General features: G+C 42.3%; 1 protein-coding gene across 2 annotated transcripts in view; it reads right to left on the bottom strand.

Annotated features, from left to right (window-relative positions):
- Positions 1-15009, bottom strand: part of CFAP206 (cilia and flagella associated protein 206) — a 56895-nt gene extending 41886 nt beyond the window's left edge. Inside the window, exons 1-4 of one of the 2 annotated variants that reach the window (XM_063441152.1) lie at positions 14947-15009; positions 14158-14275; positions 4564-4647; positions 2574-2664 (exon numbers count right to left, since the gene is read on the bottom strand). In XM_063441152.1, coding sequence (XP_063297222.1) covers positions 2574-2664; positions 4564-4647; positions 14158-14265 — 283 coding nt within the window. In that variant the 5' untranslated portion in view covers positions 14266-14275; positions 14947-15009. Of the gene's footprint in view, positions 1-2573; positions 2665-4563; positions 4648-14157; positions 14276-14896 lie in introns of both variants that reach the window. The other variant, XM_063441151.1, reaches the window with a different exon arrangement.
- Positions 15010-16530: the final 1521 nt, after the last annotated feature.

Raw genomic sequence — 16530 nt, 5'->3', positions numbered from 1 at the left:
TGTATATGAGTGCAGTGTGTATATGAATGCAGTGTGTGTGTGTGTGTGAGTGCTGTGTGTGTGTGTGAATGCAGTGTGTATATGAGTGCAGTGTGTGTGTGTGTGTGAGTGCAGTGTGTGTGTGTGTGAGTGCAGTGTGTATATGAGTGCAGTGTGTGTGTGTGTGTGAGTGCAGTGTGTGTGTGTGTGAGTGTGTGTGAGTGCAGTGTGTGTGTGTGATGCAGAGTGTGATGCAGAGCCTTGGTGGGGGGTGGGCATTTTAATATATTTTTTATTATTATTATTTTAATTTTTTTTGTTATATTATTTTTTTTTATTACTATTTCTATTATTATTGTATTTTAATTTTTTTTGTTATATTATTATTTTTTTTATTACTATTTTTATTATTATTGTATTATTATTTTAATTTTTTTTTGTTATATTATTAATTTATTTATTTGTATTACTATTATAAATTTTTTTGTCCCCCCTCCCTGCTTGCTAGCTGGCCAGGGAGGGGGGCTCCTTCCCTGGTGGTCCAGTGGCATTGGCAGTTCAGTGGGGGGGCTGTGGGGGCTGGCAGAGATGTTACTTACCTCTCCTGCAGCTCCTGTCAGCTCTCTCCTCCTCCGCGCCGGTCCGTGCAGCTCTTCTGTCAGCTCACACTGTAAGTCTCGCGAGAGCCGCGGCTCTCGCGAGACTTACAGTGGGAGCTGACTGAGGTGCTGAACGGATGGCGCGGAGGAGGAGGGAGCTGTCAGGAGCTGCAGGAGAGGTAAGTAACATCTCTGCAGCCCCCACAGCCCCTGTCTGTATTATGGCAATGCAAATTGCCATAATACAGACTATTGACTCGAGTATAAGCCGAGTTGGGGTTTTTCAGCACAAAAAATGTGCTGAAAAACTCGGCTTATACTCGAGTATATACGGTATATCTTTTTATTTGACAACACTGAAGAAATGACACTCTGCTACAATGTAAAGTAGTAAGTGTACAGCCTGTATAACAGTGTAAATTTGCTGTCCCCTCAACACACAGCCAATAATGTCTAAGTCGTTGGCAACAAAAATGAGTACACCCCTAAGTGGAAATGTCCAAATTGGGCTCAAAGTGTCAATATTTTGTGTGGCCACCATTATTTTCCAGCACTGCCTTAACCCTCATTGGCATGGAGTTCACCAGAGCGTCACAGGTTGCCACTGGAGTTCTCTTTCACTCCTCCATGACGACATCACGAAGCTGGTGGATGTTAGAGACCTTGCGCTCCCCCACCTTCCATTTGAGGATGCCCCACAGATGTTCAATAGGGTTTAGGTCTGGAGACATGCTTGGCCAGTCCATCACCTTTACCTTTAGCTTCTTTAGCAAGGCAGTGGTCATCTTGGAGGTGTGTTTAATGTTGTTATTATGTTGGAATACTGCCCTAAGGCCCAGTCTCCGAAGGGAGAGGATCATGCTCCACATAGATATACTCACACCACACACAGACATACTTACAAACACACAGACAGACATACTGGAACAAGCACAGACATACTGACACACACACACACAGACATACTGACACACACACAGACATATTGACACACATAGATATAGACATACTGGCACACACACACAGACATATTGTCACACACACACGGGCAGACTGGCAAACACACAGACATACTGACACACACACATGCAAACTTTACACTTTTAAAGCCACCCTCCAGTTTCCTACCTTTGCAAGAGGGTAACTTCCCTTGGGGTGCTTAGGAGTTGGGGTCTGGCTTTTCTTTGCTGAGTCCCCCTTCTCACTGCCTCCTGGCTCGGCCTCCCTCCCACGCAGCTAATTGTCTCTGTGGGAGGAAGTGACTTGCGGCCGTCCCTTCCTCCCATGCTCCCGTTAAGCAAGGGGCCCGGTTGCGGCCACAGCGCCAGACCGGGCCACTGCTAAAACATGCTCACCGGGAGGCCCTAAGTGTATTGAAAACACTGTGTGACCCCTTAGTGTGCAGGCCCCAATACCAGCAACGTGGGGAACATTTAATTTTTTTGCTGGATTGCGGGCGGCGGGGCAACAGGGCAGCTGCTTTGAGCCCCCCCCTTTTGTTTTGCTTTAAAGATGGCCCTGGCAAAAAGACATACCTTACCATCAAGACCTTCTGCAATATCACTAATAAAAATATTAAAGAGAACAGATCCCTGAGGTACTCGACTGGTAACAAATTCAAATATATACCATTAACTACAATCCTCTGTTGCCTGTTATTCAGCGACTGCCTAACCATTTAACAATATTGGAATCCAAACTTAAAGAATTTTCTAGAACAAGTCAAACAACTTGTTTGTGGGTTGGAGGGATTCCCCTATTATCAGTTCTGTGCTGTCTCCGATCCTAGTGTTTTCTGAGTTCTATTCCTTGTTTAGTTTTGTGTCTTTAAATAATTTTGTACGTTCTATGTTTCTATGTTTCTATGAAACGAATATTTCTGAAACAATGCCTGGTATCTGTAATTCATGCAGAATAGCATTTAGTAATAAAAGTGAAGTGATGAATATGAAATTATAAATCATGCACACACAAATGGTAAATGAGAGATGTTACCTCTATTTGTATAGTTCATATCAAAATAAATTTGCATCTTTATTGTTTCCAGTGAGGGACTCGCGGGATCAAGCAGTCTGTCCACACAAAGCTTAATAAATAGGGGAAAAGAAAACAGCAATAACAGCTAGTTATGGATGTTCAATTCAAGAAAGTAATTACATACAAAAAATGCGTGTGCTGAATATTTATATTATTCAAGGCATCTCCATGGAGGGTGTCCAGCATTTTGATGCTGATTTCTCATTGGTTAAGATTCATAATGCAGAATAAGAAAACTGCTTAGTAAAAAAGGAGGCCTGGCTAAAGAATGGGTTATGTTGCAAAATTCCTCTTACTTTTTTAGAAAAACTAATAAGATTTGAATGTGGAGAAATATAGAGCATAAATATGAGGCCAAATGTTGTTAATGAGAGGTAGGGTGACACTACAGTGTTAGGAATACATATTTGTATTCCTAACACGATGGTGTTCATTTAATATATAATGCAAAAACATTGAGAAAAGAATGTTCTTCAAATACTCAGCTGGATAACTCCAATGTCAGATATCATGGTTAGAATATCAGGTGTTAAATGTGTGAAGAGTGTGTCCTCTTTTTTGCATTGTACAAAAAGTGCAGGTTTCAATAGAAATTGGCACTTTTATAAAAAAAAAAAATGTTACACACCGTTGGCTTTCAATCAGACCACCCATTCTGTTACTTCTTGATTTGTTTAATTCAGTGGAGCTAAACTCAAAGGGCAGATTTGTCCAGGGTACAAATGCTTCCTAAGAGGTTCGCCTCTTAGGAAGCATTTGTTTTACATGCATTGCAGAGACTTTTCTTTGCGCTGCATTGGGATGTCAGTGATTGGACAGCCACAAAAGTCTGGGTGGGATTAGAAGGGGGGCCTTGCAAAGGCAGCAGACAAGAGACCTTCAGCTTTTGCAAAGTGTTTTTGGAAAATACCCCCAGAGAAAAGATGCATAATTAAATCTATGCACGATGATTTTTTTTGTATTTGAGCAGTGGAGGATCAATTTAAAGTCACAATAGCCAAAATGGAAAATTCACTAATTCAGGTATGCTCAGTGCAGCTATTCTGGCCTTAAATTTGAAATTCACGTTGGTAAATAACCATGTATTTGATTTAACCAGGCAGTTTTTCATGATAAAGGTAGATGTGCCTGGAAATGGAAATTCCCTCTTTGTTATGGTCCCTACCCTTTTTTCATTTTCCACTTTTTTTTTTTCTTCCTGTGTGTTGGATGGAATAATTGCATTGCTTTTGTTTAAATAAAGTACATAAAAAGAACAAAGTTCAGAAGGTTCATTGTGAGTGCAAAGCATACGTTTGCACTATTGTGACTGTTTATTATTTCTTTAATACATAATTTGTGCAGGAAGATGAACATAACTATATGAAAATAAACAGCTAATGCTAGTTAGAAAGTAGTCTAAAGCGAGAGATAACCTGTCACACATATACTAAAGCGAGAGAGAACCTGTCACACATATACTAAAGCGAGAGAGAACCTGTCACACACATACTAAAGCGAGAGATAACCTGTCACACACATACTAAAGCGAGAGATAACCTGTCACACACATACTAAAGCGAGAGATCACCTGTCACACACATACTAAAACGAGAGATCACCTGTCACACACATACTAAAGCGAGAGATAACCTATTACTACACTGATAAGATGACTTATAGCATGTTTATTGCAACGATCTAACCTAACTATACTCACAAGCTATGTTTAAAGTCAATTGTTTAAGCCTGATAAAAACATAAAAATTGTGCTTATTACTCGTGTGCCCCACATGTTTTACGTGGGTTAAGCCAGAGGACTGCTTTTGGGGCACCTCTAGCCAGCTTGTATTACATATATGCACGTCAAAAATAAAGATTTACAAAAAAAAAAAATGTTTTTACAATAAAAAAAAAAAAAAAAAAAAAAAAAAAAAAAGAAAGTAGTGAATTGGCATTGATTCATTACCTTTATCAGCTTCTGCACATCATTTTTTGTGAGTGTTCTGTCCACGTTAAAACCATTTCTTTGGTCCAAAACAATAGCTTTAACCTAGGCGATATATAATCAAAAATATATCATTTGCATTAAAACAAATACATTCATGTCCTCACACCACTTTTATATCCAATTGTCATCAAAAAGTCCAGTTAAATAGTTTCAATTACTTATTAATAATCCTTGGGTTATTGTATTGACATAATGAGAAGATAAACTTAGGAATGGGCAGCTGGCCATCCGTATAGAAGCACATTACTTTATACCAAGGGATTAGGGACCCCATCACCCCTCCATATTAAACTTCTAATAATATGTAGGGGTTGCTGCACCGGACTCAGCCTGCTAGGTAGGGGAACACTGTAGAATTAGGAATTTATGTCAAAACCCTTAAAGGGACATTCTAGAAACCTAAACTTGAGTGTTAAGTGCTTTATGTGTAACGAGTATGTACTCTTTTTTTTTTTTTTTAAAAAGTGCAGATTTAAATAGAATTTGCCACTTTTATAAATTAACGTTGTTACAGAGCCGTGGCTGTCAATCAGACAACTGATCCTGTTACTTTAAAGGGACACTATAGTCCCTTTAACTGATCCTGTTACTTTAAAGGGACACTATAGTCACCAGAACAACTACAGCTTTCACAAGATGGAGTCTCCAGCCTCGAATGGGCAATCGCACTAAACATAATCAAGCTGGAAAATGAGCGCCGAAATACCGGACGTGATGTCAGACGCCGGCCACCCGAACTTCCGCCCATGTGACCGGCAATCAAAATAGCGGTGAATTTAAAACGGAACAGCAACCGGATGATTTTATGCACTGATGAAAACTCGGACTGAGTTGAAACGCGTCTGCATGACTGTGATTTCGTGAGTCACCATATGGGACCTGCACAGTTATTATTTTAATTTATATTTATAATAAATCTACATTTTTTTACCATCACTCTGCTGCTGTTCCTTCTACCTCTGGGGGATACCATCCAGGATTCTCCAGCAAAGCCTTTTGAGGCACCTTTGGGCACTAAATACAGAGCCTGGTACGGCTCTGGAATCCGTGAGTGTATCCAATTACCTCCGTATTTCTCTCGTTGTATGTACAGTCTATACTATGTACCTTTTTTATTATTGTAGGTACTGACTACATGGGACATCCCTCACATATACCTGTACATGCATAAGTATTGTTTTATATGTTTATACACAGGGAGTGTTGTGTGTATTTTGGCACTTGTTGCTTTCAATACCTTCTGTACATTTTGACTTTAGGGTGTTGGGGAACACCTTTCTCACTCCAGTACTGTGTTTTGTTTTTTCTGTGTAAGCGCCATTCACTTTCCTTGTTTTATTGTGTCTATTAACTTCATTTTTGCTAGTTAAAGCTAACACTATACTAACTCTCCCAACTCTACATCATCCCTACCTCTAACCTTATGCACCTTATACACTCGCATTAACCATATACTAACTCTACCCCAATCCTAAAACAACATTAACCCTAACCCAGCATTAACCCTTACCTTACCCTAACCCAGCATTAACCCTTACCTTACCCTAATCCTACACAAACCCTAACCCTATCCTAACCACTAATCTTACCATAACCCTACACCTGTCATGAATTTACCTAATCCTGGCGCCCTATCCAGAATGCTATGCTTGGCTGTGCTGCTCCCATCCTCAGGTCGTGCGGCTTGCACAGGGAATACTTACCATTCGGCTTGGCAAATAGCTCCCTCTGCTGGTTCGTGCAGGGTGAACTCCTCTTAGCTGTTTTTCTTCCCTACATAAATGTAAATGCTGCCCATTTGAATGGCCCACCTTTTATAAATTTAAATGCTGTGACGTTACGCCAGTGCACCCTTAAAGCGACCACGTGGATCAATCAGAAACATTGTTAGCCTATGTAATGCTAATTTGGGCCCTTACTCCTTGCCCGATCGTGTTTTCTGCTTTGATACACATTAGTGCTCATAAAAAGTCTCTCTTGATACCCTGATATTGACCTTGGCTTGCATTTGACCTTTTGTATTTCTGGTATCCTGTCCCAGCTTGTTATTCTGTTCATCTGTATTTCTATATTCCTGACTTTGGCTATTGCTGACTTTGTCTTTATCTTTATTAACGCTAAAGGAACACTATAGTCACCTAAATTACTTTTGCTAAATAAAGCAGTTTTCGTGTATAGATCATTCCCCTGCAATTTCACTTCTCAATTCACTGTCATTTAGGAGTTAAATCACTTTGTTTCTGTTTATGCAGCCTTAGCCACACCTCCCCTGGCTATGATTGACAGAGCCTGCATGAAAAAAAAACTGGTTTCACTTTCAAACAGATGTAATTTACCTTAAATAATTGTATCTCAATCTCTAAATTGAACTTTAATCACATACAGGAGGCTCTTGCAGGGTCTAGCAAGCTATTAACATAGCAGGGGATAAGAAAATCTTAATTAAACAGAACTTGCAATAAAGAAAGCCTAAATAGGGCTCTCTTTACAGGAAGTGTTTATGGAAGGCTGTGCAAGTCACATGCAGGGAGGTGTGACTAGGGTTCATAAACAAAGGGATTTACCGTATATACTCGAGTATAAGCCGAGTTTTTTAGCACATTTTTTGTGCTGAAAAACCCCAACTCGGCTTATACTCGAGTCAGAGTCTGTATTATGGCAATTTGCATTGCCATAATACAGACAATGGGGGCTGTGGGGGCTGCAGAGAGATGTTACTTACCTTTCCTGCAGCTCCTGTCAGCTCTCTCCTCCTCCGCCGGTCCGTTTAGCTCTTCTGTCAGCTCACAGTGTAAATCTCGCGAGAGCCGTGGCTCTCGCGAGATTTACACTGGGAGCTGACCGAGGTGCTGAACGGACCGGCGGAGGAGAGAGCTGACAGGAGCTGCAGGAAAGGTAAGTAACATCTCTCTGCAGCCCCCACAGCCCCCTCCTACACAGTGCCCATCCACTGGACCACCAGGGAAGGAGAGCCCCGCTACGTGGCCAGCTAGCAAGCAGGGAGGGGGGACAAAACAATTTATATATATTAATAATAATAAAAAAATAAAAATAAAAAATAATAAAATAAAAATAATAAAATAAAAAATAATTAAATAAAAAAATAATAATAATAAAAAAATGTAATGAAACAAAAAAAAATATTAAAATAATAATTAAAAAATAAAAATGCCCACCCCCCACCAAGGCTCTGCATCACACTCTGCATTACACACACACATACACACACTGCACTCATACACACACACTGCACTCATACACACACACTGCACTCACACACACTGCACTCATACACACAGACAGCATTCATGCACACAGACAGCATTCATGCACACACACTGCACTCATACACACTGCACTCATACACACACTGCACTCATATACACACTGCACTCATACACACAGCATTCATACACACACACACACAGCACTCATACACATAGCACTCATACACACAGCATTCTCATACACACACACAGCATTCATACACACACACTGCACTCATACACACAGCATCCATACACACACACAGCATTCATACACACACACTGCACTCATACACACAGCACTCATACACACAGCATTCTCATACACACACACACTGCACTCATACACACAGCATTCTCATACACACTGCACTCATTTACACACACTGCATTCTCATACACACACACTGCATTCTCATACACACACACTGCATTCTCATACACACACACACTGCATTCATTATATACACACACTGTAAATAAATATTCAATTAATATAATTTTTTTAGGATCTAATTTTATTTTGAAATTTACCAGCAGCTGCTGCATTTCCCACCCTAGTCTTATACCCGAGTCAATACGTTTTCTCAGTTTTTTGGGGTAAAATTAGGGGCCTCGGCTTATATTCGGGTCGGCTTATACTCGCGTATATACGGTAACACCTAAATGGCAGAGGATTGAGCCGTGAGTCTGCAGGGGAATGTTCCATTTGTACAGCATTTTATTTTTATTCTTTGTGAATAACACATTTTTACTTTTATTCTGATCCTGATCCTGGCTGAGTATCTTGGAAGAATCAGGTAATCCAGTTCCTAGAGGGAGTGAGCTGCTATATCGGAGTAGGCACCTTGTTGTGCTCTTTCTTACTTGCTGCTTGTGAGTGCAACTCATCTTGAGGTAGGTTTACTTGTTTAAAAGGACAATATAGTCACCAGAACTACAGCTAATGTAGGCTTTTCATTGTAAACACTGACTTTGCAAAGAAAAGGCAGTGTTTAAATTACTGCCTAAGAACACCTCTAGTGGCAAAAGAGGTGCTTACTGGGTCAGAGCTGCGCAGTGTGTGGCACTGACGTTAAGCATCTTCATGCTCTACATGGAGACGCTGAACATTTCCCACAGAGATGCATTGAATCAGTGCATCTCTGTGGGAAATGTTCAGCGTCTCCATGTAGAGCATGAAGATGCTTAACGTCAGTGCCGCACACTGCGCAGCTCTGACCCAGTAAGCACCTCTTTTACCACTAGAGGTGTTCTTAGGCATGCTCTACATGGAGACGCTGAACATTTTCCACAGAGATGCACTGATTCAATGCATCTCTATAGGTAGATGCTGATTGGCACAGCACTGCATTTTGCAGCACATGTGCTATAACTTCCCAATATTTTCCTATGGGAAAGCACTGGATTGGCTGAGACCATCAAGTTTGATAATCTCAGCCTGGGTTGCGGAGCTGGCCAAGAAAAAAGGTGAGTAAAAAACCTGTTGAAAGAAAGCTTAGGGGTGCCGGGCACTAAACCGTATTTTTACAACTATAGTTTCCTGACACTATAGTGTTCATCAGGGCCGGCGCATCCATAAGGCGGCACAGGCGGCCGCCTTAGGGCGCACCGGCTCTGGGGCGCCAGATTTCAGTGACCAGCAGGAGGGAAGCGCTCCCTCCTGCCAGGTCACCTTCTGGATCCCCGGCGGGCGGCAGCGTTCTAATGAGAGGCGGCGAGGGAGCTCTAACCTGTCTGCTCTGCTCCCTCGCGGGCTGTCTGCTCTGCTCAGGGCCGGTGCTAGGATTTTTAGTTACACAGGCGAAGATGCATTTTGCCGCCCCCAACCCTCATTAAAAAAAAAAAAATGCATCTTCACCTGTGTGTCTTTCCTCCCAAGCCACAGGCACACAGGCATCATTTTTTAGTCACACAGTCAAAGTCATACAGGTACACTGTCATACAAAGACAGCAATAATCATACAGAGACATACAGACACATACAGTCAGAGACATACAAGCAGAGACATACATGCATACCGTCATACAGACACATACATACAGACAGGCATACAGAAACATACATACAAAGACATTCAGGCACATACATACAGACATACAGGCATAAAGAAACATGCATACAGAGACATACAGGCATACAAAGACATACACACATACAGATACATGCATGCATACAGAGACATAACGTCATACAGACACATTCATATAGACAGGCATACAGACACATACATACATACAGAGGCATACCGTCATACAGACACATACATACATACAGAGGCATACCGTCATACAGACACATACATACATACAGAAACATGCATACAAAGACATACAGGCATACAGAGACACACAGACACGCACATACATACATACAGAGACAAAGGCATACAGTTACATACATGCATACAGAGACATATATACAGACATTCAGAGACAAACATACATCCAGTTACATACATGCATACAGAGACATACAGAAACATACGTACAAGACATACAGGCATACAGACACATACATACATACAGAGGCATACCATCATACAGATACATACATACATACAGACAGGCATACAGAAAAATACATACTCACACACACACACGCACACAAACTCACAGACACATACTCGAACACACACACTGACATACTCACACACACCGACAGACACACTCACTCACACACAAACTCATAGACACACTTACACACACACTGACAGACACACATACTGACAGACACACACACACTCTCACACACACACTGACAGACACACACAAACTCACAGACACACATACACACTGACATACACACTCACTCACACACAAACTCATAGACACACTTACACACACACTGACAGACACACACACACTGACAGACACACACACACTGACAGACACACACACACTCACTCACACACATACACACTGACATACACACTCACACACAAACTCATAGACACACTTACACACACACTGACAGACACTCACACTCACATGCACACACACAGTAATTATTAAAGTAATTACTAATAAATTACATTTAAATGTCCCACCCAGCCTCCCTACCTGGAGTGCTGGCGTGGGTCTCTCATTGGTGGTCCAGTGAGGCTGCTGCGCGGCGTGCGGCTGAAGTTGATTAGGAGGCGGCGAGGGAGCTCTCTGATCTCTCTGACCGGCTCCCTCGCAGGCTGTTTTCTGATGCCGCGGGAGCCGGAATATGACGTCATATTCCGGCTCCCGCGGCATCAGCAAAAGGCGCGCAAGGGAGCCGGTCAGAGAGATCAGAGAGCTCCCTCGCCGCCTCCTAATCAACTTCAGCCGCACGCCGCGCAGCAGCTCCGGGGATCCAGGAGGTGACCAGGCAGGAGGGAGCACTTCCCTCCTGCCGGTCACTGGAATTTTGCGCCCCCAGAGCCGGTGCGCCCTAAGGCGGCCGCCTGTGCCGCCTTATGGACGCGCCGGCCCTGGCTCTGCTCCCTCGCGCGCCCTGTGCTGATTCTGCGGGAGCCGGAATATGACGTCATATTCCGGCTCCCGGCATCAGCAGACAGCCCGCGAGGGAGCAGAGCAGACAGCCCGCGAGGTTAGAGCTCCCTCTCCTCATTACGCTGCCGCCCGCCGCACTGAAGCCCCACTGGACCCCAGGGACACATCCACACCAGCTCTCCAGGTAGGGAGGCTGGGTGGATATTATTATTAATTTGTGTGTGTCTGAAAGTGTATGTCTGAGTGTGTGTGTGTGTCTGTGTATGTGTTTGTGTGTGTGTCTGTGAGTGTGGTAGAAAGTGTATGTATGAGTGTGTTTGTCTGTGAGTGTGTATGTGTTTGTGAGTGTGTGTCTGAAAGTGTATGTGTTTGTGAGTGTGTGTGTGTGTGTCTGTGTATGTGTGTGTCTGTGTGTGTGTATGTGTTTGTCTGTGAGTGTGTGTGTGTGTGTGTGTCTGTGTATGTGTTTGTCTGTGAGTGTGTGTGTCTGAGTGTATGTGTATGTGTCTGTGAGTGTATGTGTCTGTGAGTGTGTGTGTCTGAAAGTGTATGTGTGAGTGTGTGTCTGTGAGTGTGTGTCTGTGAGTGTGTGTGTGTGTGTGTTTGTGAGTGTGTGTCTGTGTATGTGTGTGTCTGTGTGTGTCTGTGTGTGTGTGTCTGTGTATGTGTTTGTCTGTGAGTGTGTGTGTCTGTGTATGTGTTTGTCTGTGAGTGTGTGTGTCTGAGTGTATGTGTATGTGTCTGTGAGTGTGTGTGTCTGAAAGTGTATGTGTATGTGTCTGTGAGTGTGTGTGTCTGAAAGTGTATGTGTGAGTGTGTGTCTGTGAGTGTGTGTGTCTGTGAGTGTGTGTGTCTGTGAGTGTGTGTCTGTGAGTGTGTGTCTGTGAGTGTGTGTCTGTGAGTGTGTGTCTGTGTGTGTGTGTGTTCGTCTGTGAGTGTGTATGTGTGTATGTGTGTGTGTCTGTGTGTGTTTGTGAATGATTGTATGAATGTGTGTGTCTGTCAGTGTATGAGTGTGTGTTTGTGAGTGTCTGTCAAATCAGTGAGATTATGTTTGTGATTGAGTGTGTGTCTGTCAATGAATGAGTGTGTGTCAGATCAGTGAGTCTGTGTCTGTCAGTGACGTCTGTGTGTTTGTCATTGAGTGTGTGTGGCTGTTAGTGTGGAGCGGAGTGGAGCGCAGTACAGGAGCTTCTGTTTCCTGTACCTGGCCAGACTGAGAGGAGGTGCTCACTGAGAGAGCACTTCCTGTCAGTCCAGCCAGGTACAGAAAACTGAAGCGCCTGTAGAGGGTCTGCTCCGCAATGCTACAAGACAGGTAGGAGGCACACCAGGAAGGGGAGTGTGACCGCTAAGAGGGTGGGGGGTGCACCAAGGGACAGAGAGGGGAGGGGAGAGAAAAACCAAGGGACAGGGAAAGGAGGGGGAGGGGAGAGGAACACTAAGGGACAGGGAAGAGGGAGGGGCTGGTTAGGAGGCACATAGGTGAAGATGTTAATTTTAGAGGGGGGCGGGGGGCGGAAAAATGCATCTTCGCCTATGTACCCAAAAATCCTTGCACCGGCCCTGGTGTTCATTTAATGGTGTTACACTATTTTCCTATATAAGCCTTTTTTCTAGATCTCATGCTGTTCTCCCATTGTATACATTGTACGCATGTTTGTCAGTCCTGCTTTCGAAAGTTATTCTATGCACTATAAGTTCTTCAGTGATTTACAAGGGTCATGGTGCCTGGACTCGGTGTGTGCAGCATTTTGCTATGAATCTAACTCCACCTCCAGCAGCATCACTGCGGTGTCATCAGACAGTTAATGTCAATTTTGTGCAAATTTAATTGTACAGATTGTCAGTCATTGACCATCTCAGACAATGAATGGTGATGACATTGGCTTCTGCAGCTCTGCAGAAGCATGTCATCAGGGGGCAAAATGTTGCTAAACAGTTTGTCCCAGTTCATGGCCATTATAACCACTACAGCGGACTGTAATAATTGAACTTGAAAAAAATAAAAAAATAAAAAAACTTTTCCAGCTGAAGAACCCTGTTGGTGAAACGCGTTCTGGAGGAAAAGAAGTGAGCAAAGAGACTTTTTATCTTGGACTTTTAGCCGAACAAGTGTTATTTTAAAGATTTTTATGTTATATAATAAATTTTTATAGAGTTAATAAAATACTTTTTATATACACTTACGGCACTTTTTCCTGCTTATACTGAAAGAAGGAGTGTGGTCCTTAATCACATATACGAAGTGAAGTGAGCCTAATTTCTGGCTCTGGGTTTGTGAGTACCAATTCACTATATTTATTTGACAATTAAAATTTAAACATTATTACACTATATGCCACCTTCTATGCCTATCTAGGATGGGACGCTGGATAACAAAGAAGGGAAAGGGTCGCATTAACGGACCCCAAAGCGCAAGAATCTGAGCTAAATTTGTTAGCTCAGAAAAGTGTAAGTTGCCATTTGGCATTTGTTCTACACCTATTCACTTTTACTATATAGGTTGCACTATGTTGTGTATTTTTTATGTTTTATTTAAAGGTACACACAGAAAGGCTAATAATACAAAAAAGAGGATATTGAAACCTAAGGTATAGACTCTAATATTTTATTCTTTATCTGTTCACATAAGCGCTGCACCGGTACATCTATTTGTAGTAATTATAATGCTTGGAGTAACCCTTTAATCACATAGAAGGTTTATGCAACTGCTTCTAAGAAAAGCAAAGTTGGCTACTAAAATTGCCTATCATGATCCCATAGACAGGAAACTCAGAGTGCATGATTTAAACATGCTTACCACAAAAGCCACCATTGTTTCAGACACGGTGTGTCCCTTTGCTGCACATTCCTGCGCAATTTCCCTAATGATATTCTTTATCACACTCTCTGCCTGTGGATGCGACATCTTACAGAAGCTGGAAAATAAGAGAGCAACCAAAGTTTTAATTAAGGTTTTTTTTAATGAAATGAACAACAGTGGAATGGGTTATACCATCTCTTAGACATAGTCTTGCTGATAAACGGGCATAGATATATCAGCACCATGGCAGATGAAATGTTCTGTTTCTATATACAGCTCAGAGAGCTATTAACTAAGCAGCCAACAATAGGTATCAGGGTTATTCAGTAGTAATATGTCAATTTAATACAAAGTGAATTAATTCCAAGCTTTAGGCCACAGTATCCCAATTGTATAAAGTTGTACAAGAAGTCAGCTATGTTTACATTCAGATAAATTTGATCCAAGATTTCAGAATCACTTTACATTTCTGACAATTCCCACTTCATTGAACATCCAGTATTTGTATGGTTATATTAATATAAACATGTCCCCAGACTGGCCCTCTATCAACGCGCAGTAACCATTCCAGGATGTAGATTGAAGCAGAATATATATAATGCCCACCCAAACCCGGACTATAAATCTTTGGGGACCACAATCCCCACAATGCTCAGCCAGGCTTTCACTCTGGTTATGGCGGCTTCTTACAGCACAGTAAACGGATAGCAGAGTCACACACAGCTCACACAGTTACCCCAGCTCTCCTGGCAGTATTATGCGGTCACAGCAGCTCTCTGGCCGTACCGTTGTCAGTGATCGGGGTATATGGTGATCCGGGGAGCTGGCAGTCACTGTGCAGGCCGCGTTGTTGCTATCATGTTGCCATGGAGACAGGTTGTAGGCTGGGAAAGGGGTGTGTCCTAAAAACAATCTCTGCTAGTTTTGCTTTCACAGCCGCTAGAGGGAGACAGCGAACACATCCCTGCACAACGGGAACCTCCACTAAGAGTAATGGACTTGCAGTACGTGGTGTCGACACGAGGTGACGCTGTGTTGACACGAGCTATAGGTGAGTGACTGTTCTATGTGCAGAGAGCAGTGTGGGGGTGACTGTGTAATGCTGTAATGGTCCAGGTCCAGACTAGGTGAAATACATTGTGTATATTATGTACAGTGTGCATGTCAATGCACCCAGCATGTGTGTATTTGCAGTGTCTGAACCTAAGCACCACATACCCCAAACTTAGATACATAGTGTGTGTTTATTCAGATTTCTGCCTTACACAAACACATAAAGAGAAAAATCAAAACACACACACACACACACAAAAAAAAAAAAAAAATCAAATCCATTTTCACCCATTAAGGGCTCTGCACAGACTGTAATTGTAAGGGCTTTTCCACCTATCCAAAGAGTACTCTGGTAGGTAAGTCTCACTTCTCTCAAGACCTATCTTTTATGACACTAGCTGCTAACTGTTTATTAGACATGGTGGGTGGGGGCATGAAGGAGAATTTCAACCTTACTTATATTAATATTGACTTCCCCCATATATTTAATTAAGTGTTCTTGCATAGCAAGACCACCTACTGTTATCTCACATATATATTATTATAGAAAATTTACCACCCTAACTCGTCCCACAGTTTTTACACTACATAGACAAAAATATACCAAAACGTGCAGATTGTTCCCGATCGGATTGCTATTACTTTGTGGAACATTTCGCCGAATGGTTCTCGGAATATCGTCGTTCTTCTGACGAAATTGGTCCCATAGGAATGAATGGCAAAGCTAGAGTGGGAGCTGGCAAAAGCTGAAAAATCAGGACATGATTTCTAAACTGCCACCACTCCCTCATTTTCAGGCCCACCTACACAAATCTTATATCAAAACGTTCAGCTATCCCTGCTGCCACTAAAAATGTCCACGGCTAAGCCATAGTCCTGATAGTTCTCACAATATGACCATTTGTTTGCAACTAACGCAGTCCATTGACATTCATTGAAACTCCACTCTAGCCACCTCAAATTTTAAGTGCATCATGTAAACTGTGACTGTGCTTTCATTTTTAATATTTCAGAGACATACTATGATTCTCACAATATAAAGCTCTTCGCTGTAGGAGGTATAGTTTTTAAAATACGACCGTTTGAAGATGGCAACCGCCAGTGAAGTGAGCAATTTGGAGCAGTTTGTTTTTAACCGTTCTTCTCTGCCCTATTGGAAATCTATTAGTTCCTGTTGGCAGTTGGTGGAATGTTCAAGGGATTTGAAAGATTTGAAAGCTCTTCTCTGCCCTATTTGAAATCTGTTAGTTCCTGTTGGCAGTTGGTGGAATGTTCGAGGGATTTGAAAGATTTGAAAGCTCTTCTCTGCCCTTGCTG

Source organism: Pelobates fuscus, chromosome 2 (assembly GCF_036172605.1).
Source record: "Pelobates fuscus isolate aPelFus1 chromosome 2, aPelFus1.pri, whole genome shotgun sequence".
Lineage (NCBI taxonomy): Eukaryota > Metazoa > Chordata > Amphibia > Anura > Pelobatidae > Pelobates > Pelobates fuscus.
The sequence above is the reverse complement of the archived record's forward strand: the minus strand, read 5'-3'. Positions and strand labels throughout refer to the sequence as shown.